The sequence below is a fragment of the Trichosurus vulpecula genome, chromosome 2, assembly GCF_011100635.1.
Source record: "Trichosurus vulpecula isolate mTriVul1 chromosome 2, mTriVul1.pri, whole genome shotgun sequence".
NCBI lineage: Eukaryota > Metazoa > Chordata > Mammalia > Diprotodontia > Phalangeridae > Trichosurus > Trichosurus vulpecula.
Genome location: NC_050574.1, coordinates 346,859,088 through 346,877,507, shown reverse-complemented (window position 1 = coordinate 346,877,507; position 18,420 = coordinate 346,859,088). Strand labels below are relative to the sequence as shown.

At 39.3% G+C, this 18,420-nt stretch overlaps 1 protein-coding gene across 1 annotated transcript in view; it reads right to left on the bottom strand.

Annotated features, from left to right (window-relative positions):
* The window catches only part of CFAP44 (cilia and flagella associated protein 44), a 148,936-nt gene that overhangs the window by 74,577 nt on the left and 55,939 nt on the right, over positions 1 to 18,420 (bottom strand). Inside the window, exons 9-15 of the mRNA XM_036746343.1 lie at positions 17,920 to 17,967; positions 16,947 to 17,046; positions 14,054 to 14,148; positions 11,441 to 11,650; positions 10,056 to 10,166; positions 7,700 to 7,852; positions 4,517 to 4,771 (exon numbers count right to left, since the gene is read on the bottom strand). Of these exons, the coding sequence (XP_036602238.1) occupies positions 4,517 to 4,771; positions 7,700 to 7,852; positions 10,056 to 10,166; positions 11,441 to 11,650; positions 14,054 to 14,148; positions 16,947 to 17,046; positions 17,920 to 17,967 (972 nt within the window). The remainder of the gene's footprint in view (positions 1 to 4,516; positions 4,772 to 7,699; positions 7,853 to 10,055; positions 10,167 to 11,440; positions 11,651 to 14,053; positions 14,149 to 16,946; positions 17,047 to 17,919; positions 17,968 to 18,420) is intronic.

The window sequence follows — 18,420 nt, the reverse complement described above, 5'->3', positions numbered from 1 at the left end:
TGCTAGCTCTGAACAAGACCTGTTAGCTCTCTGAGTCTTGGTTTCCTCATCTATAAAATGAAGGGCTTAGACTAGACGACCTCTGAGGTCCCCTCCAGTATTAAATCTATGAGCTTGTAAGGACCTCACTATCTACAAGAAGTCCCTCTGATTTATTAGCATATTGTTTTCCTAATATTGAAACACGCCTGCATTACTGGGATAAATTTAACTTTATCATGGTCAATCTTTTTGGAAATATTATTCATCGGCTATTTATTTAATATTGGTCTATAATTCTCTTTTTCTGCCTCAGCCTTAGTTGACTTGGGAATTAGGACAATGTTTGCCTTATTGGTCAGAGTTGAATAAAAAAAAATGCCTTCCATCTTTTTATTCAGTTTTTGTAGTGTGGGAATTATTTCTTATTTGTTTTATTATGTGTTAATTGATTACATATAATTAGATTTATAAGATTTGTTTTTAGATTGATTTATCAGATTAGATTTTTATTAGATTAGATTTATATCTTGAAGGTGGCAGGGAGTTGGGGCCAGCTGGGTCATGTATATATAGTGGAGAGAATACTGGGCCTGGATTTAGAAAGAATCATCTTTTTGAGTTCAAATCCAGCCTCAGACATTTACTAGCTGCATGACCGTAGTCAAGTCACTTAACTCTGTTTGCCTCAGTTTCCTTATCTGTAAAATGAGCAAGAGAAGGAAATGGCAAACCACTCTAGTATCTCTGCCAAGAAAACCCAAAATGGGGTCACAAAGAGTCAGATATGAATGAAAAGAACTGAACAACAGTTTTGAAGGATCCTCAGTCTCCTCAGACCAATCAAGGATTAGTGTTAAAATCTTACAACATACTATGTGATATATTATGTTATTTTGTATCATTGTTTTAATTATTTCTGACTGGCAATTATAATTATCACAAGAAAAAACCATGCTTCAAGGCAGGTGTGGATAATATTTTGTGGCTAGCAAGATTAAATAGATCATCAGAGGCCCTAAGGCACAGGCATCGTGGGTTATAATTTTGTTCTTGCTGAGTTGTTTCAGTCACGTAGAACTCTCCTTGACCCCATTTGGAATTTTCTTGTCAAAGACACTGGAATGGTTTGCCATTTCCTTCTCCAGTTTATTTTGTAGATGAGGAAACTAAGGCAAACAGGGTAGAGTGACTTGTCCAGGATCACACAGCTAGCAAGTGTTTGAGGCTGGTTTTGAACTCAGGTCTCCCTGACTCCTGGTCAGGAGCTCTACTCACTGCCCCACCTAGTTGCCCAATGATTATATTAAACATAATAATAAATGCTATTAACATCATAAATTAACTATCTTTGCCCTCAAATGTTAGTTAACATATATCCAAGTGGTAGGATCGTAATCACTAAACTAATAATGTATTAAAAAACAGTAGCAGGGGCTCTCAATCGCCGAAAGAGTGCTGTGTGACTTGAGGAGACTCTGGGCAGCCGTTAGGAGCCCCCTGGCTTGGAGGGGCAGAGCCAAGATGGCAGCTGGAAAGCAGGGACTTGTGTGAGCTCCCTGTCAGGTCCCTCCAAAAACCTATAAAAAATGGCTCTGAACAAATTCTAGAACTGTAGAACCACAAAATAGCAGAGGGAAGCAGGGATCCAGACCAGGACAGCCTGGATGGTTGCTGGGTGAGGTCTATCATGCACGGAACGGAGGGGAGTGGAGCTCAGTGTGGGTGGCAGCAGGACCAACCAGACCAGGAGCCAGGCAGAACAGGCCCTAGCACCCTGGATCAGTGAGCTGCGGCAGTTACCAGACTTCTCAACCCACAAACACCAAAGATAACAGAGAAGGTTAGTGGAAAAAGCTGCTGGGGAAAGAGTGAAAAGAGTTTGCGGTTCAGCCACCGCCCCAGAGGGTAGCGGGGGGAGGTGCAGCTACAGAACTACAGCTGCAGTTACTTCTGGCCCCAGGCCCACCTGTTGGGAGGAATTAAGTAGCAGATCAGAGCAGGAGTGCAGAGCCTGCTTAAGATTTGCGTCAGGTCCACTTGGCAGCTCTTGGGGAAGGAGGAGTGCTGGTGTGGCAGAGCTGGCTGTGTAGAAATAGCTCTGAAATCAACGGCACATCCCTTCAAGCTTGGAACAAAGTACTCTTTACTCTACAAGCAGTCATACCCCCACGAAAAACTCAAGGGTCAAGTAGTTGGCTGGGAACATGGTCATGCAGCGAAAACGGACTCAGATTCAGGTTCAGACTTTGGAATCTTTCTTTGGTGACAAAGAAGACCAAAACATACAGCCAGAAGAAGTCAACAAAGTCAAAGAGCCTACATCAAAAGCCTCCAAGAAAAACATGAACTGGTCTCAGGCCATGGAAGAGCTCAAAAAGGATTTAGAAAAGCAAGTTAGAGAAGTAAAGGAAAAATTGGGACGAGAAATGAGAATAATTCGAGAAAACTATGAAAAACAAGTCAATGATTTGCTAAAGGAGACCCAAAAAAATACTGAGAAAAAATATTGAAGAAAACAACACCTTAAAAAACAGACTAACTCAAATGGCAAAAGAGCTCCAAAAAGCCAATGAGGAGAAGAATGCCTTGAAAGGCAGAATTAGCCAAATGGAAAAGGAGGTCCAAAAGACCACTGAAGAAAATACTACCTTAAAAATTAGACTGGAGCAAGTGGAAGCTAGTGACTTTATGAGAAATCAAGATATTATAAAACAGAACCAAAGGAATGAAAAAGTGGAAGACAATGTGAAATATCTCATTGGAAAAAACACTGACCTGGAAAATAGATCCAGGAGAGATAATTTTAAAATTATTGGACTACCTGAAAGCCATGATCAAAAAAAGAGCCTAGACATTATCTTTCAAGAAATTTTCAAGGAGAACTGCCCTGATATTCTAGAGCCAGAGGGTAAAATAGAAATTGAAAGAATCCACAGATCGCCTCCTCAAAAAGATCCCAAAAAGAAAACTCCTAGGAATATTGTTGCCAAATTCTAGAGCTTCCAGGTCAAGGAGAAAATACTGCGAGCAGCCAGAAAGAAACAATTTGAGTATTGTGGAAACCCAATCAGAATAACCCAAGATCTGGCAGCTTCTACATTAAGAGATCGAAGGGCTTGGAATGCAATATTCCAGAGGTCAATGGAGCTAGGATTAAAACCTAGAATCACCTACCCAGCAAAACTGAGTATCATGCTCCAAGGCAAAATATGGATTTGCAATAAAATAGAGGACTTTCAAGCTTTCTCAGTGAAAAGACCAGAGCTGAATAGAAAATTTGACTTTCAAACACAAGAATCAAGAGAAGCACGAGAAGGTAAACAAGAAAGAGAAATCAAAAGGGACTTACTAAAGTTGAACTGTTTTGTTTACATTCCTACATGGAAAGATGATGTATATGATTCATGAGACCTCAGTATTAGGGTAGCTGAAGGGAATATGCAGATATATATATATATGTATATATATATATATATGTGTGTGTGTGTGTGTATACATATGTGTATGTCTATGTATGCATATATGTAGGTGTATTATATATATGTATATATATAGAGAGAGAGACAGAGAGACAGAGGGCACAGGGTGAGTTGAATATGAAGGGATGATATCTAAAAAAATAAAATCAAATTAAGGGATAAGATAGGAATATGCTGAGAGAGGAAGAAAGGGAGAGATAGAATGGGGTAAATTATCTCACATAAAAGTGGCAAGAAAAAGTGGTTCTCTAGGAAGGGAAGAGGGGGCAGGTGAGGAGGAATGAGTAAACCTTGCTCTCATCGGATTTGACCTGAGGAGGGAATACCATACACACTCAAGTGGGTATCTTATCCCACAGGAAAGAAGGAAGAAGAAGACAAAAAGGGGGAGGACAATAGAAGGGAGGGCAGACAGGGGGAGGAGGTAATCAAAAACAAACACTTTTGAAAAGGGACAGGGTCAAGGGAGAAAATTCAATAAAGGGGGATAGGTTAGGAAGGAGCAAAACATAGTTAATCTTTCACAACATGAGTATTGTGGAAGGTTTTACATAATGATATGCATGTGGCCTATGTTGAATTGCTTGCCCTCTTAGGGAGGGTGGGCAGGGAGGGAAGAGGTGAGAGAATTTGGAACTCAAAGTTTTAAAACAGATGTTCAAAAACAAACAAAAAAAAGTTTTTGCATGCAACTAGGAAGTAAGATACACAGGCAATGGGGCGTAGAAATTTATCTTGCCCTACAAGAGAAGAAGGGAAAAGGGGATGGGAGGGGAGTGGGGTGACAGATGGGAGGGCTGACTGGGGAACAGGGCAACCAGAATATACGCCATCTTGGAGTGGGCAGGAGGGTAGAAATGGGGAGAAAATTCATAATTCAAACTCTTGTGAAAACCAAAGCTGAAAAATAAATATATTAAATAAATTAAATTAAGTTTGCAAAAAAAAAAAAGAGCCCCCTGGCTTGTAAACCCAAAAAAAAGAAAAGAAAAGAAAACAGTAGCTATAAAATATGTTAGGACAGAGCCAGAAAAAGTACAGAACCTTAAATTTACCAGAGAAATCCAGAATCTGTTTGGTGAAGAGTAAAATCCACAGAGGATGGGGCAAGGTTTCTCTGGAATAAAAATTTCTGGCAGGGGCTCCTCCTCCTCCTCCTCTTCCTCCTCATCCAGGTCCTCCTCTTCTTCCTCTTCTCCTTCTGCTTCTTCCATTGCTTTCAACATTTGAAGTCGTAGCTTTCTCCTTTCTTCCTTCTCCTTCTCCTTCTCTTCCTTCCTTTTTCTTCTGCGTTCAATCTCTATGTCCCTCTAAAATGAAATAGAACAAAACCAATTCTTAGTTTACCTTCATTCAACCCAAGTTTACTAAGCGCAAACTATGTGCATCTTACTAAGTTAAGAAAGAATTCCAAGGAGTCCTGAAAGAACTCACTGATCATATGGTTTGTTACCTCTACAATGGTAGGTGACCTTTTCAGAATAATGGAGTTGTCACCATCTAAGTAATTTTACTCTTGGAAGTGACAAGAAGCCCCAAATGACCATCCAGGCATTTCTGTTTTATCCGACACATCCTGGTGCTACAGAGAAATCTGCAGGAGTTCTATGTCCAATAAGGAGATAGCTGAATATAGTTTTTAATCAAAGGCTAATCACTCCATACAGTAGGCCCCTTTTTCCTTTATAAAACCCATCGCAGTTATAACTAGACAGTAATAACCCACAACATGGCTCCAGAATTTGTGTTCCCAATTCCAGTAAGGAAAGATTTCAAGTATCAGTCTGCAAGCAAGATATTTTTCTATAATGTGTGGATGTATTTGAAATTAGCCACTGTATCAGTGCTTCCCCACTTTTTTGTGGGCTTTGCTTTTTTCAAATTTTTATTTTCAAACTGTATTTAAATACATGATTTCTATAGCAAGGATGGTCTGATGCTAGCCAAAATGTTCAAACCATTTCCAAACCGAAAATTGGCCTGGATGGAATAAATATTCTTTACTTTGCTCCTTTCCCTTGTTTGCCTTTTCAATGAGTGGTGAGGTAGGGCAGTGCCAATTAGAGGGAAGGTTATAGTTTGAGGGTGCTATGGGGAACATGTCTGGGATTGGAGGCTTTATTTAGTTCTGTCAGGTTCTTGTATACATAAAGAATTTTTTTTTTTATTTTGAGAATTAGACTCAGGTGGCTTACCAAGATGAACACAAGCATTTGTATTGGATGATCAAGGTTGCGACTTTCTCATTGGAACTGCTTGTGGAAGGTTAGGATAGGGTTGGTCAATGGCATTTGAGGTTTGGCCACATCATTCTTCTCACCAAATATGCCCATGGCAAGTAGAGAGCAAGGGTATGACATCTGGTTATGTCCTCTAATCTGTGAACCTTTGCAACACCAACTTGTGGTTGCCCCCTTGGCATTTCAAATGGTTGGCATGTGAAATTCTCCTGGCTTCAGCAAACAGAGGCTTGCCAGCAGCTTCTCTTTTTACTCAAGTTTTTGTTTGCTAACATTTTAAGTGCCTGTGAACCACAGACAGTAGGGAAGTGACCAAAGGCTACGGCCCAGTGACTAATCATCCTTGATTATCCAGTCAACTCATCAATTCTGATCAACCTGTTAGGAATCCTGACATGACATACTAAAATATAAGCTATATCACACTGCACATATAATATACACTATATCAATTTATACTACGTCACATTCATATGGAATGTTCCCACAGGAACTTAAATATGGCCTCTTTTAGAGAGATGCAAATAAAAATGAAAGGCAACTAATCTTAACTCTTCTAAAGCATGACATAAGTCTTACATGAGCTATTACAATAGTCTTCAGCATGAAGCATATTATTTTCTTTATTCATAATTCACATTTCGAAAAGGATAAAAGGAAATCATGACAGAGATGCTCCTTAGTTTTTGAGTGACTCAAGTACAACCTCAAAAGCAAAGCTTCTATGTTGTAATGAGGGCATGGAGTTGCTAGCCTGAATTGGGTACACTTGGATCCAGAGAGTTTAAACAAAGTCTTTTTACTAAAATTATATTCTAGTACCCTCAGGTAGAGGGGCAGTTAGGTGGTACAGTGGATAGGATGCTGTGCCTGGACTCGAAAAGACCCTCTTCCTGAGTTAAAATCTGGTCTCAGATACTTACTAGCTGTGTGACCCTCAGGAAGTCACTTAAACCTGTTTGCCTCAGTTTCCTCATCTGCAAAATGAGCCGAAGAAGGAAATGTGGCAGTACCTTTGCCAAGAAAACTCCAGATGGGGTTAATGAAGAGTCAGACATGACTGAAATGACTGAACAACAAACCCTCAGATAGGGGCATTTGTTTAGGCTATTTAAAAGCAGCCCAGAGCATGAAAACAGAAGCCACTATCAGGAAGGTTAAATAACAGTCAGCAAGGATGTGAGAAAGCAAGGTGGTTCCCTAAAGCCTCAGGACCTCTCTACCAAATTCTCAATAATGACTTTTATGTTCCTCTTCAATCAAGCACCCCATAACTAGATCCCAAGTCAATCCACCTGAGGGCACAGTTAATCCCAACTACTCCATAGTTTCTTTACTCCCAACAATTCCAGCTGGTGCTGCTGGATTGTGAAGAGTTAACTCATACCTCCCTGGTTCTGGCCTGCACCAGATAGGTGATGAGAATAACTCTGTGGCTATTGGGCACCTCCTAATTCTAGTGCCTCCCCTCTGTTAATTATTTCCTATTTCTCCTCTGTATATCTTGTTTGTACATATTTATCCTGCATATACCTCGTTCATAGATATTTTGCTTATTTTATCCCCCATCACATTGTTGAGGGACAGTGACTGTCTTTCGTCTTTCTTTGAATCTCCAGCACTTAGCAGAGTGCCTGGCACATAGTAGGTACTTAATAAATGCTTACTGATTGGTTGGAGGACCATGTTTGTTGTGGATCAGTTGAAGGCTTTGAGAATTGCTCCCTTGGAAATCTCTCTCTCTCTCTCTCTCTCTCTCTCTCTCTCTCCCCCCCCCCCCGCCCACCTCTCTCCCTCTCTCTCCCCCTCTTTCTCTAGGAAACAAAGGACCTCCCAGGGTTTGAAACATCATCCCAAGGCACCAACTCTTCTTTGCTGCCCCAGAATACTCTGTCAGCCACCCTTCTATTGGGATAACTGTTCAAGTTAACCAAAACTTGGTATCTTAAAGAGAAGAGAGAAACCAGAAAGGTCATGCTTCAAAGTGGCGTTCCATACCAGGATTCTTGATTTGATGCTCCTGAAATGAAAACATTTCATAGGCAGGTCTTTGATTTCAAAGGTTGGTAGAGTCTCTGTTTCCTTGATTTCTGGAACAGGAACTTCAAGAACATAGCCGTTTTCACACATAATCAGGAGAAAACTTTTTTCCTGAATGGAAGAAAAGATCAAATCCACAAGGAAACTTTTTAATAGCACCAGATCACCAAAATATTAGCCCTGGCTAGCTCGTACCACCATATCTTAAAATTCAATAAGAAATATGTTGGCAGCATAATTTCACACAGTTTTTTCCATATAAAAATTTATATAAAATTTCTATATAAAATTTTTCTACATAATTTCTATCAAAATGGGGGCAATTAGTTGGCACATTAGGTAAGAGTGCTGGGCCTGGAGTCAGGAGGACCTGAGTTCAAATCCGGCCTCAGATACGTCCTAGCTGTATGACCCTGGGTAAGTCATTCGACCCTGTTTGTCTCAGTTTCCTCATCTGTCAAATGATCTGGAGAAGAAAATGGCAAATCGCCCCAGTAAATTTGCCAAGAAAACCCCAAATAGGGTCACAAAGAGTCAGATACAAGTGAACAATAACAGTTATTATTAAATGAAACCAGAGAACATAAGAAAGGTGCCACTAAATAAACCATAGATTCTTTCCAAAGAGGTAAATGGAGTTGGCAAAGCTAGTTTCATTATGCAATTAAAGGGAACAAGAAATACCATCTCACCTTACAGCGATCATGATAAGCATAAGTAAACAGAGTATCACGAGGAAAAGAAGTGGAGCTTAACAAGTCCCTTCAAACTGCGTCAAAACATGGCTTGGTTTTCAGTGATTGGGATAGAAAGGTCATCAAGGAGGAGGACAACCAAAAAAAATCTTAGAAAATATGGCCTAAGATCAAGAAAATAAATGAGGCCAAAGGCCCACTGACTACTCAGGAGACCTACACCTATATTTCATGAAGACTTGGTAGATCTGGTGAAAGAATGCAAGAAAAAGAGATGAAGGAAGGAAAGAAAAAAGGGAGGGAGGGAGAGAAGAAACGAGTGAGAAAGAAAGAAAGGAAGGAAGGGAAGGAGGGAGGGAGGCAGGAAGGAAGTAAGGAAAGAAGGAAGGAATGAAGGAGTGGAGGGAGGAAGGAAGACCAAGAAAGAAAGAAAGAAAGAAAAAAAGAAAAAGAAAGAAAGAAAAAGAAAGAAAAAGAGAAAGGAAGGAAAGAAGGAAGGAAGGGAGGGAGGAAGGAAGTGAGAAAGAAAGGAAGAAAGAAAGAAAGGAAGGAAGGGAAATTGATTTTATTTTAGCAGACAGTAAACAAGTGGTTATCAATTTCAGAGTCATTTCAGAACCAGCTATCTGTTATCTATGTACAGTTTTGGATCACTGACTGGTTAGAGCAAAGGTCAAACACAATATTAAATCTGAAAGAAAATATTAAATAAATTATTGATTCTGAAAGTGGAAAATAGAAAAAAGTGAAGACATTGACTCTAGTTATCACTAATTCTATTCGAAATTTAATCATCCTAAAATAGCTGTTGTAATGAGGAGGCCAAAAGAGCCTCCACACAATGCCAGTCAAAAAATAACTGATCTTCCTGCCAAGTGGAGAGACATGGTTGTTAAGTCAATATCTCTGACCTTGGGCTATCACTTGGCTTCCCTAGGTTTCGGTTTTCTCATCTGAAAAATTAGGGGGCTGTACTAGTTGTTCAAAATCTTGTAAAAATGAATGCTAAAAAAATTGTCTTGACATGTAATCGGGAAAGATGTAAAATACTATTAATTGTTTTTAAAAAGAAGATGAAGAAGCTAGGAAGAGAATGTGGACCTGACCAAATAGATATAGAAGGACTCCATTTTGAAAGACATACAAGGATCTATTTTCAAACTATCCCAAAGAGTGGAAGATTCTGTAAGAATGGAAAAGAATACAGAAAATATTATTACCCCCCAAAAAGGTGACTGAGAAGGCATCAGTCAGCAACAACCAAACCAGTGGTAATTTTATTATTTCTACAAAATTCACACAGTAAGCATTTTCAATAAATATTAAATGAATTTTAAAAATGAGTGAAAGAATGACAGAGGGCTTTGAGATAAACTTTTGCAATACTTCTCTCAAGAGTTCAAAGAGGTTTATATACTAACTCAAAAATTCTGGTGTTATTTCTTTGTGTTGGTTAGTATCTTTAACTCTAATTTTCAGTTAAGTAACCCACTCAAAATCAGTTAACCAGTCAGTATAGAGTAACTCATTCTAGACTCAATACTTTATTCCCTAGACCCACCTGCCCTTCCCTCTATTTAAGTGGGATTTTAGGAAGAAGAAAAACACTCATCACTTACATAAGATTTTGGAGTCCATACTAACTGTGCAACAGGCCCAGGAACATTAATATAGCCAATTGGCTCGTACCATTTGCCCACAACAAAGAAGAAAACAGTTTTGTCTTTACTCTGTGAAAGGAAAACCAGCAAAAATTCATAGAGTTGTTAGTTTAAATCTATTTCACAGTGAACAATGAAATATTGCATGGACACATTTCTCTACTTTTGAGCTATGTTTTCATTGCTTGATTGGACTCCACAGGGGAGAACTAAGACCAACGAATGAGAGTCGTAGGAAAGACATTTGGTTTTCAATAGAGGAAGAGCTTCCTAACAGTTAGGGCTGTCCAAAAATGGAATAGACTGGCTTCTGAAGGAACGGGTTTCCCATCACTGAAAGTGCTAAAGAAAAGGCTGGATGATCAGAACTGTAGGAGATTTGAGAGATCGTCTAAGAAATCTGAGATGAGAGACAGAGGATGCTTGCATGTACGGAAGGCTCAACCTGCAAGGTAGTACCTTCCGACTCTTAAGATTCTATGACATGCTTTCTTAATTGCTGCATAAAGGACTTACATAGGAAATACACATAATAGTAGTTCTTTAAGTAATACACAATTTCCAGGAAAGCATTTTCATTAATTGTGTCAACAGCCTCTTGTGTGATTTTTCAGCTAAAAAAATTCTGTTCATTCTAAATGAAAGAACACATTAGAATCCAAGGATCAAAGGTCAGTTTAATCTTTAGTGGGAAATCTAAATCGAAAGGAAGCATAGACACAATTATGATTTAGCTTGTTAGTTTCAGTTCACTCGAAGACGGCAATGACGCTGCTCTGTGGAACGGAGTACAGGACTTAGAGTCAGGAGTTCCAATTCTGCCTCGGGCACTTACTAGCTGTGTGACCCTGGGCAAGTCACTTAACCTCTCTGTGCCTCAGTTTTCTCATCTGCAAAATGTGATTCTCTGTTGATAATAATAGCACCTATCTCACCTCCCAGGTTGTTGTGAGGATCGGATGAATCAACATAGGTGTAATGTTGGGTAAGTCACTTAAATGCTGTTTGCCTCAGTTTCCTCAATTGTAAAAAGGGGATAATAACAGCAGCTACCTCCCAGGGTTGTTATGAGGATCAAATGAGATAATATTAGTAAAGTATTTAGGACAGTGCCTGTTATATTATATTATATTATATTATATTATATTATATTATATTATATTATATTATATTATATTATATTATTATGTATTACATAAATGCTAGCTATCAGCAGCAGCATCACCATCATCATCATTATTATTGTTATTTTAGACAGGATTACATAATGAGATTAGTGCATACCGGTAGCTTAGCTATGGACCGTCCCGCGGAAACATCCATTTGTAAAACATTTTGCTTACCCCTGTGGCTAGGATCTCTCCGTTTTGCTCGTACGCTATCGTTGTAACAGCTGCTGTGTGAGGCTTAAGAGCCTGCCTCAGTCGGAGCTGCGCCTCCTTCACCTTCCTCCTCCCAGCAAAGATAATGAGCCCCCTGGGATCGAAAAGTTCGAGGAGACGAATGACCCCATCTTCAAACCCCACAATAAGGAGTCCCCCTCGGTAGCTCACCTTAGGAACAAACAGAGCGCAGCCGTGTCACGACAAAGGGGTCTCCTCCACCACCCTCACCCAGACTTCGGAGAATGATTTTTCACCTAGCCTGGGGAGTCTCTTGTCTAGGTCTAGGAACCTCTTACCTCGCCGTCTGGCCACTCCTACCCGCCACCAGGCCGCACCCCACCCCCTTACTAGATTCTGGGCAGTCTGTGACAATATGTGAATCCTCGCTTTCTGACAAGGTTTTCAGAAGCAGAGTGAGGGTTAAGGGATGTCAAGGGTCAGATTGGTCACCCCAACATGTAGTAAAGAGGCAGTACGGTGCCGTAGACAGAGAGCTGGCCCCGGAGCCGCACAGATTTGGGCTCGAGTCCCCACCAGCTGTGTGACCATTAGGCATGATACCGCCTCTGTAAGTCTCAGTTCCCTCATCTGTAAAACGGGAGTGAGGTTTGTACTATCTACCTCACTGGGTTATTCTAGGGAAAATATTTTGTAAACCTTAAAACAATGATAAAAAATGTGACTTGGTACCTGGTCTAGAGTCCTCAGAAAAGGAAATAGGTACTTCAGGAAGTGTTCTCAGGAAGTCAGGGTGAGAGATCAGTGGCCTCCATTTCTATTTGAATTGGACACTGCCAGCCCAGGGCACGGAGAGATCCAGTGATTTGCCCAAGGTCACAGAATACATGTATGTGTGTGTATATGTGTGTGCATACATATGTATGTATATACACACATGCATACACATATGCACACATATGCACGTATACACATATGTGGAATATACAGTATAGGCATACATACATATACATATATATATATATAAATACATGTGGTGGTTATTGTCATTCAGCCATTTTTTTCAGTCGTAGCTGACTCTGTTACCCCACTTGGGGTTCTCCCGAAAAAGACACTGGAGTGGTTGGCCATTTCCTTCTCCAGCTCATTTTATAGATGAGAAACTGAGGGGTGAAGTGACTTGTCCAAGGTCACACAGCTAGTAAGTGTCTGAGGCCAGATTTAGACTCAGAGTGATGAGTCTTCCTGACTCCCAGGCCCAGTATTCTATCCACTGTGCCACTCAGCTGTATATAGATATAGATAAAATATATCTATATACATACACATATATATTCACATGCATATCTGTGTCTGTATGTATGTGCATATATGCACATGTACACATACATGTACATATACCTACACACATATATCGGAGATTGGACTTAAAGCTAGGTGTACCTGGAACGAAAACCAGTTATCTACTCTACCATACTTTCCTCTTTGTTATATTTCAAGGGTGACCAATCTGACTTTGTGACATACGTTAGCTCCCAGTTCTGCAAAGGGGCAGCTAGGTGACACAGCGGATAGAGTGCTAGGCCTGGAGGCAGGAAGACTTATGACCCTAGGTAAGTCACTTAAGTCTGTTTGCCTCAGTTTCCTCATCTGTAAAATGAGCTAGAGAATGAAATGGCAAACCCTCCAGGGTCTTTCCCAAGAAAATCCCAAATGGGGTCACAAAGAGTCAGACGCGACTAAAAAAAAAATCTGAATAATAACACCTCTGTAAAAATGGGAATAATGAGGGGAGTTTTTTACCTACCTGTCAAGGTTGTTGTAAGAACAGACACGCATGTGCACACACAGAGAGACATATATGTGTGTGTATGTATATATATGTATATACAGAGGTACCAGCATATGTACATACATATGTCTATATTAAAACATATATGCGTATGTATATATAAATCATTATGGCCATACTTGAGCTATATGGCTTAAAATGGTTTAGATTTCTCTGGTGCTACAAAATATCCCAAAACCAGTTCACCAAATGATTTCACTCAAGGCCTAAAACAGCTATAAATTCTGAGTTGCTGTTTTGTATGTGTGGAGCACTTGGGATCATGCCGGAATCATCACACTATATGAACATCCTGGTAGTCTGTAGCTTCTGTTTCTGGCTTATTACTGACATTATCAATTCCACCCTAGAACCTACTCATTGTCCTGGTCCCACCATAAGTCTCTTCTCTTTTCTCTGTTGTGGTTAAATTGCCTCTGGTTGCCCTATCTTAATCTAAAACAACTCACTGTCATCAAAGATTCAAATGGATGAAAGATGGGCAACCAAGGTTCTACTTTCTTTCCCAGAAATGACTTGCTTGAAAATACAGTCTTCTGCACTAATTTCACTATCACTGACATTTCCATAAAAGTATGATCAGAGACCACCCAACAGCGAGGCCTGTAGGTGACTTTAATTACCTTCACAGCAGGAGAATCCTCACCAAAGTCTCAATGAAATAAACTTACTAAAAACTGTCGGGATATACCTGGGCTACTAATACTAACATAGTGTTTATTAGAGGATCCTGCTTGGGTCCATTTAACAAGAAGGTTTACCACTCTAGGGGCCCAGATAAGGGCTGTTCCTCCTTCTCTGAAATTCATGTGGGTCAAATAACGTTTAGCAGCAAAGTCAAAGATGCGTACTGAGCCTACGAGAGAGAGAGAGAGAGAAAGAAAGAGAGAGAGAGAGAGAGAGAGTGAGTTATCCTACATCTATTATTTTTTTTTAGTAATTGCGATTTTTATGTAAATAACATAAATTTCATGAACAAACTACCCTCAACTGAAAATCCAAAGCCCTTTCTTCGATTTCTTAACATGTATCTTTGCCTTCAGAAAACTTTGTATAAGAATGGCTAATGAAGGATCACAGTTTATTGCATATGGTGGTAGGAGAAGGGTATAAGCATTTAGTAAGTGCCTACTATGTTCCAGGAACTGTGCTAAGCACTTTACAAATATGATCTCATTTTAAAGAAAGATCGCTGGCAAGTCAGGAGCCATACATACCACCCCTGGCTTTACTACTATCCATTGGACAGCTAAGTAGCACAGTGGATAGAGCCCCTAGGGCCTGGAGTCAAGAAGACTCATCTTCCTGGGTTCAAATCCAGCCTCAGACACTTGCTAGCTGTGTGACCCTGGGGAAGTCACTTCACCCCGCTTGCCTCAGTTCCTCGTCTATAAAGGAGCTAGAAAAGAAAATGGCAAACCATTCCAATATCTTTACCAAGAAAACCCTAAATGAGGTCAACAAGTGTCAGACACAACTGAACACTCTAGCTTATTAGGCTACCTTGAGGAAGCCATTAGTCTCCTTGTCTACGAAGTGAATTGGGAAACATACTTACTTCTTTAAGAACTTGTCCCCATCGTATAGGAGTTATAAATGCTTGTTGACGGATTGATTGGTTTCTATGTCTGGCTTCAGCCTACTTCTCCATGATTATTTCACACAATCTCCCTAAGTCCTTGCACAGGCTGTGGCCCCTTGCCAGAAACACTCTCTCCTCATCTCTGCTCCTAATGAGCTTCTTTCTTTCAGTGCTCACAGGTCATGTGTGCTGCCTTCTAGGGAAAGGCTTTCCTGAAAGACTGGGTCATCGATGCTTTCTCCTTCCTTGTGCTCCCTTGTATTTTGTGTTTAGGGCATCTGTAACTATTGCTAATAGCCTGGCTCCAGCCCACCTCAGCCTTTGTGGTGAGTAAAATATAAAATGACTGAGGAAACAAAGATTCTATCATCCAAGCATATTGATTTGTTAAGCAGTGCATGCCAATTCCCCAGCAGAGTGGGACCAGGACCCTTCCTCAGCTTAGGGCCGGACCCCAAATACTGGAGGAGAAAGACATTTATACATTAAAAACAATTAATCAAATAAGACCAGTTAATTAAAAGGAAACAATACATCACTAGGTAATCTGATTTCTAATTGGATGAAAGCTTAGGGACTTTCCAAGTTGGGAGAGGGAGAATGAACAGGTACAATTCCCTGAATCTAGAAAAGGAGGGGTCCCAGGTGTCTGTAAACAAGCAAAGGAACATCGGAACAATAACTGATTGGTCAGCATGGAGCCAGTTTTCATATAAGACATATGAGTTGCTTGCAATGTACAATTGTGAGAAAACTCCTTGCACCAATATTCAAATCTGATGGGTTCCAGAGCAGTGTAATCTGTACCTTCTCTCCAAGTTCAGGTCAACAGAGCCACCTCCTCCATGAAACCTTTCCTTACCCCCTAGCTGCTAGTGCCTTGTCTCTGAAATCCTCTTGTATGTATTTGGTATATATTTAAATGTGTACATATCAATTGTCCTTGTGTTTGGGGAACAATAGGCTCCTAGAGGACAGGGGCCACTTTATTTTGGTCTTTGCATCCCAAATGCCTGGCGCAAATGACTATGTGGTGATTGAGTTTAACTTTTTTTTCCATAATGGAACAAGGTAATCTTTTTATTTCTCTTTGATTCCTATGACAAGCCCCAAAGCAAGTATTCTGAAGCTTCTTTATCTTTAGGATTTTCATACTATCTCCTCTCCATCTCTTTTTTTTAATAAGTTGATTTATTTGTTTTTAGTTTTCTACATTCAATTCCATAAATTTTAAATTTTCTCTCCCTCCTCCTCCTTCCCTCCCCCCTCCCCAAGATGGCATGCAATCCGATATAGGCTCTACATATACATTCCTATTAAATATATTTTCACATTAGTCATGTTGTATAGAAAAATTAGAATGAATGGGAATAACCATGAGAAAGAAAAACATAAAATGAAACAAAAAAAAAAGAAAATAGTCTGCTTCAATCTACATTCAGACTCCATATTTCTTTTTCTGGATGTGGATGGCATTTTTCATCATGAGTCTTTTGGAGTTGTTTTAGGTCCTTGCATTGCTGAGAAGAGCTAAGTCTATCAAAGTCAGTCATCGCACACTGTGGCTGTTATTGTGTATAATGTTTTCCTGGTTCCGCTACCCTCATTCAGCATCAGTTCATATAAGTCTTTCCAGGTTTTTCTGAAGTCTGCCTGTTCATCATTTCTTATAGTACACTACATGTATATAGTACCATTACATTCATGTAATACAACTTGTTCAGCCATTCCCCAATTGATGGGCTTCCCCCTCAGTTTCCAGTTCTTGGCCACCACAAAAACAGCTGCTATAAATATTTATGTACATGTGAGGCCTTTTACCATTTTTATGATCTCTTTGGGATACAGCCCTAGAAGTGATACGAGTTTAACTCCTTTTAAAAACCAAAGGTGTTGAATTCCGTACTGCAAGCAATCCCAACAATTCTTTTAACCTCCACTAAAGGCAATATAATCAGTGACTAGCTCGTGAACATTTGCTTACTAACTATAAACTTATAGTTATTGTTTTTTTTCAGAAAAATAATCAGATTTTTAAAACAACTTTGATAAGAAAGAATAGTCATACATACAGTCATGGGAAGTAGTGGCCATGAGATAGGTAAAGGGAGAGACAACCATGGCGGTGATAGGTCCGGTGTGGAAAGAATACAGGCATTTTGGATCTTGGGTCTAATGAACAGAACAGAAATAATCCCTTCTAGAACTGAAAGCTAGGTTAATAAGGAATTAAGAGGCCAGTTTAAACACTTAGCAGTACCATTACATATAAAAAGTCAGTTTAGTACTGGCTGTGGAATCACAGGAATAGAGACCTCTAACTCTTATACCTTGTGTGGTCTTCTTAGGCAAGCCATTTAAGGTCTCTGTGTGCCTCAGTTTCCTCATCTGTAAAATGGCAGGGGGGAAGTTGGACTAGACGTCCTCTAAAACTTCTTTCAGATTTTAGATAGATGATTTTATGAAATATTTGCAATCTTAAAAACAATTAGTTCCCTCCATTTTCTGCTAAAATTACAGTCTGCACAATAAAATCATGGGGGTCCTGCCATTACCTCAATATCTAAGAATTTAGATATTACCTTTCCAAAAACTTCCAGGAAAAAAAATAAAAGACAAATGCCAGAATGTAAGACATTTTCCTCTGACAGAAAATTGTAATTTTTCCCCTACAAACATAAAATTTAAAAAGTTGAGGATTGTAAATAATAAAAAATAAAGAAGTGAAGAATCATTTTGAAATTATATATTCCATGAGAGTATCTATCACCTTAAGATGTAAAATATGCAAACACTATAAATCACCAAGTAAAATGAAAGGTTGTTATTAAAGTTTAAATTGGGTGGGACGTCACAGAATCTCACGTGCAATATATTTTTGATATATAAGGAAATTTTGAGTGGGTTCTAGGAACACCATTACCAGCACATAAAGAAGTGCCATCTAATATCTTGCAAAATTAAACAACAATTTTCCTTTTAAAAAAATCACAATCCTAGAAGGTAGTTATGAGAAGAAAAAAAAATCAAAGGAAGGAGACTTACTATGTTTGAAAAACTAAGATCCAGCTTCCATATAGCACCATTTGCATCCTAAAGAAATAAAGTAAAATATTTTCAGGTATTTGGAACAATTTGACTTTTTAATTAAACCCTCTCAAAAGAAGATTTTAATGACTTTAGTTAAGATTTTATAAGTTTTAATATTTCCACTCTATAAATGATACCAATAATGTATCACTGAATGCTTATATAACTAGTAAGCTGTTTACAATTTGTTTGAAGCTTTGATCAAAGCAATTTCCATTTAACTCTCCAAATGCAAATGAGAATTGAAGACTATTAACTGCATGGGAAATACCTGTAACCAATGGAATGGAAGGAAGTCATTCTGCTGGACTAACCGGTTTGCTGTGATAGAAAATGTAATCCAACAATAAACAGAACTCTAGGAACCCACTGGTAAAGTACCCGTAAGTGCCTCCACAGACACAATCAATGTCCACAAGCAGGGAGTTAAGAGTATGCTTCCATGGTTATTTCAAG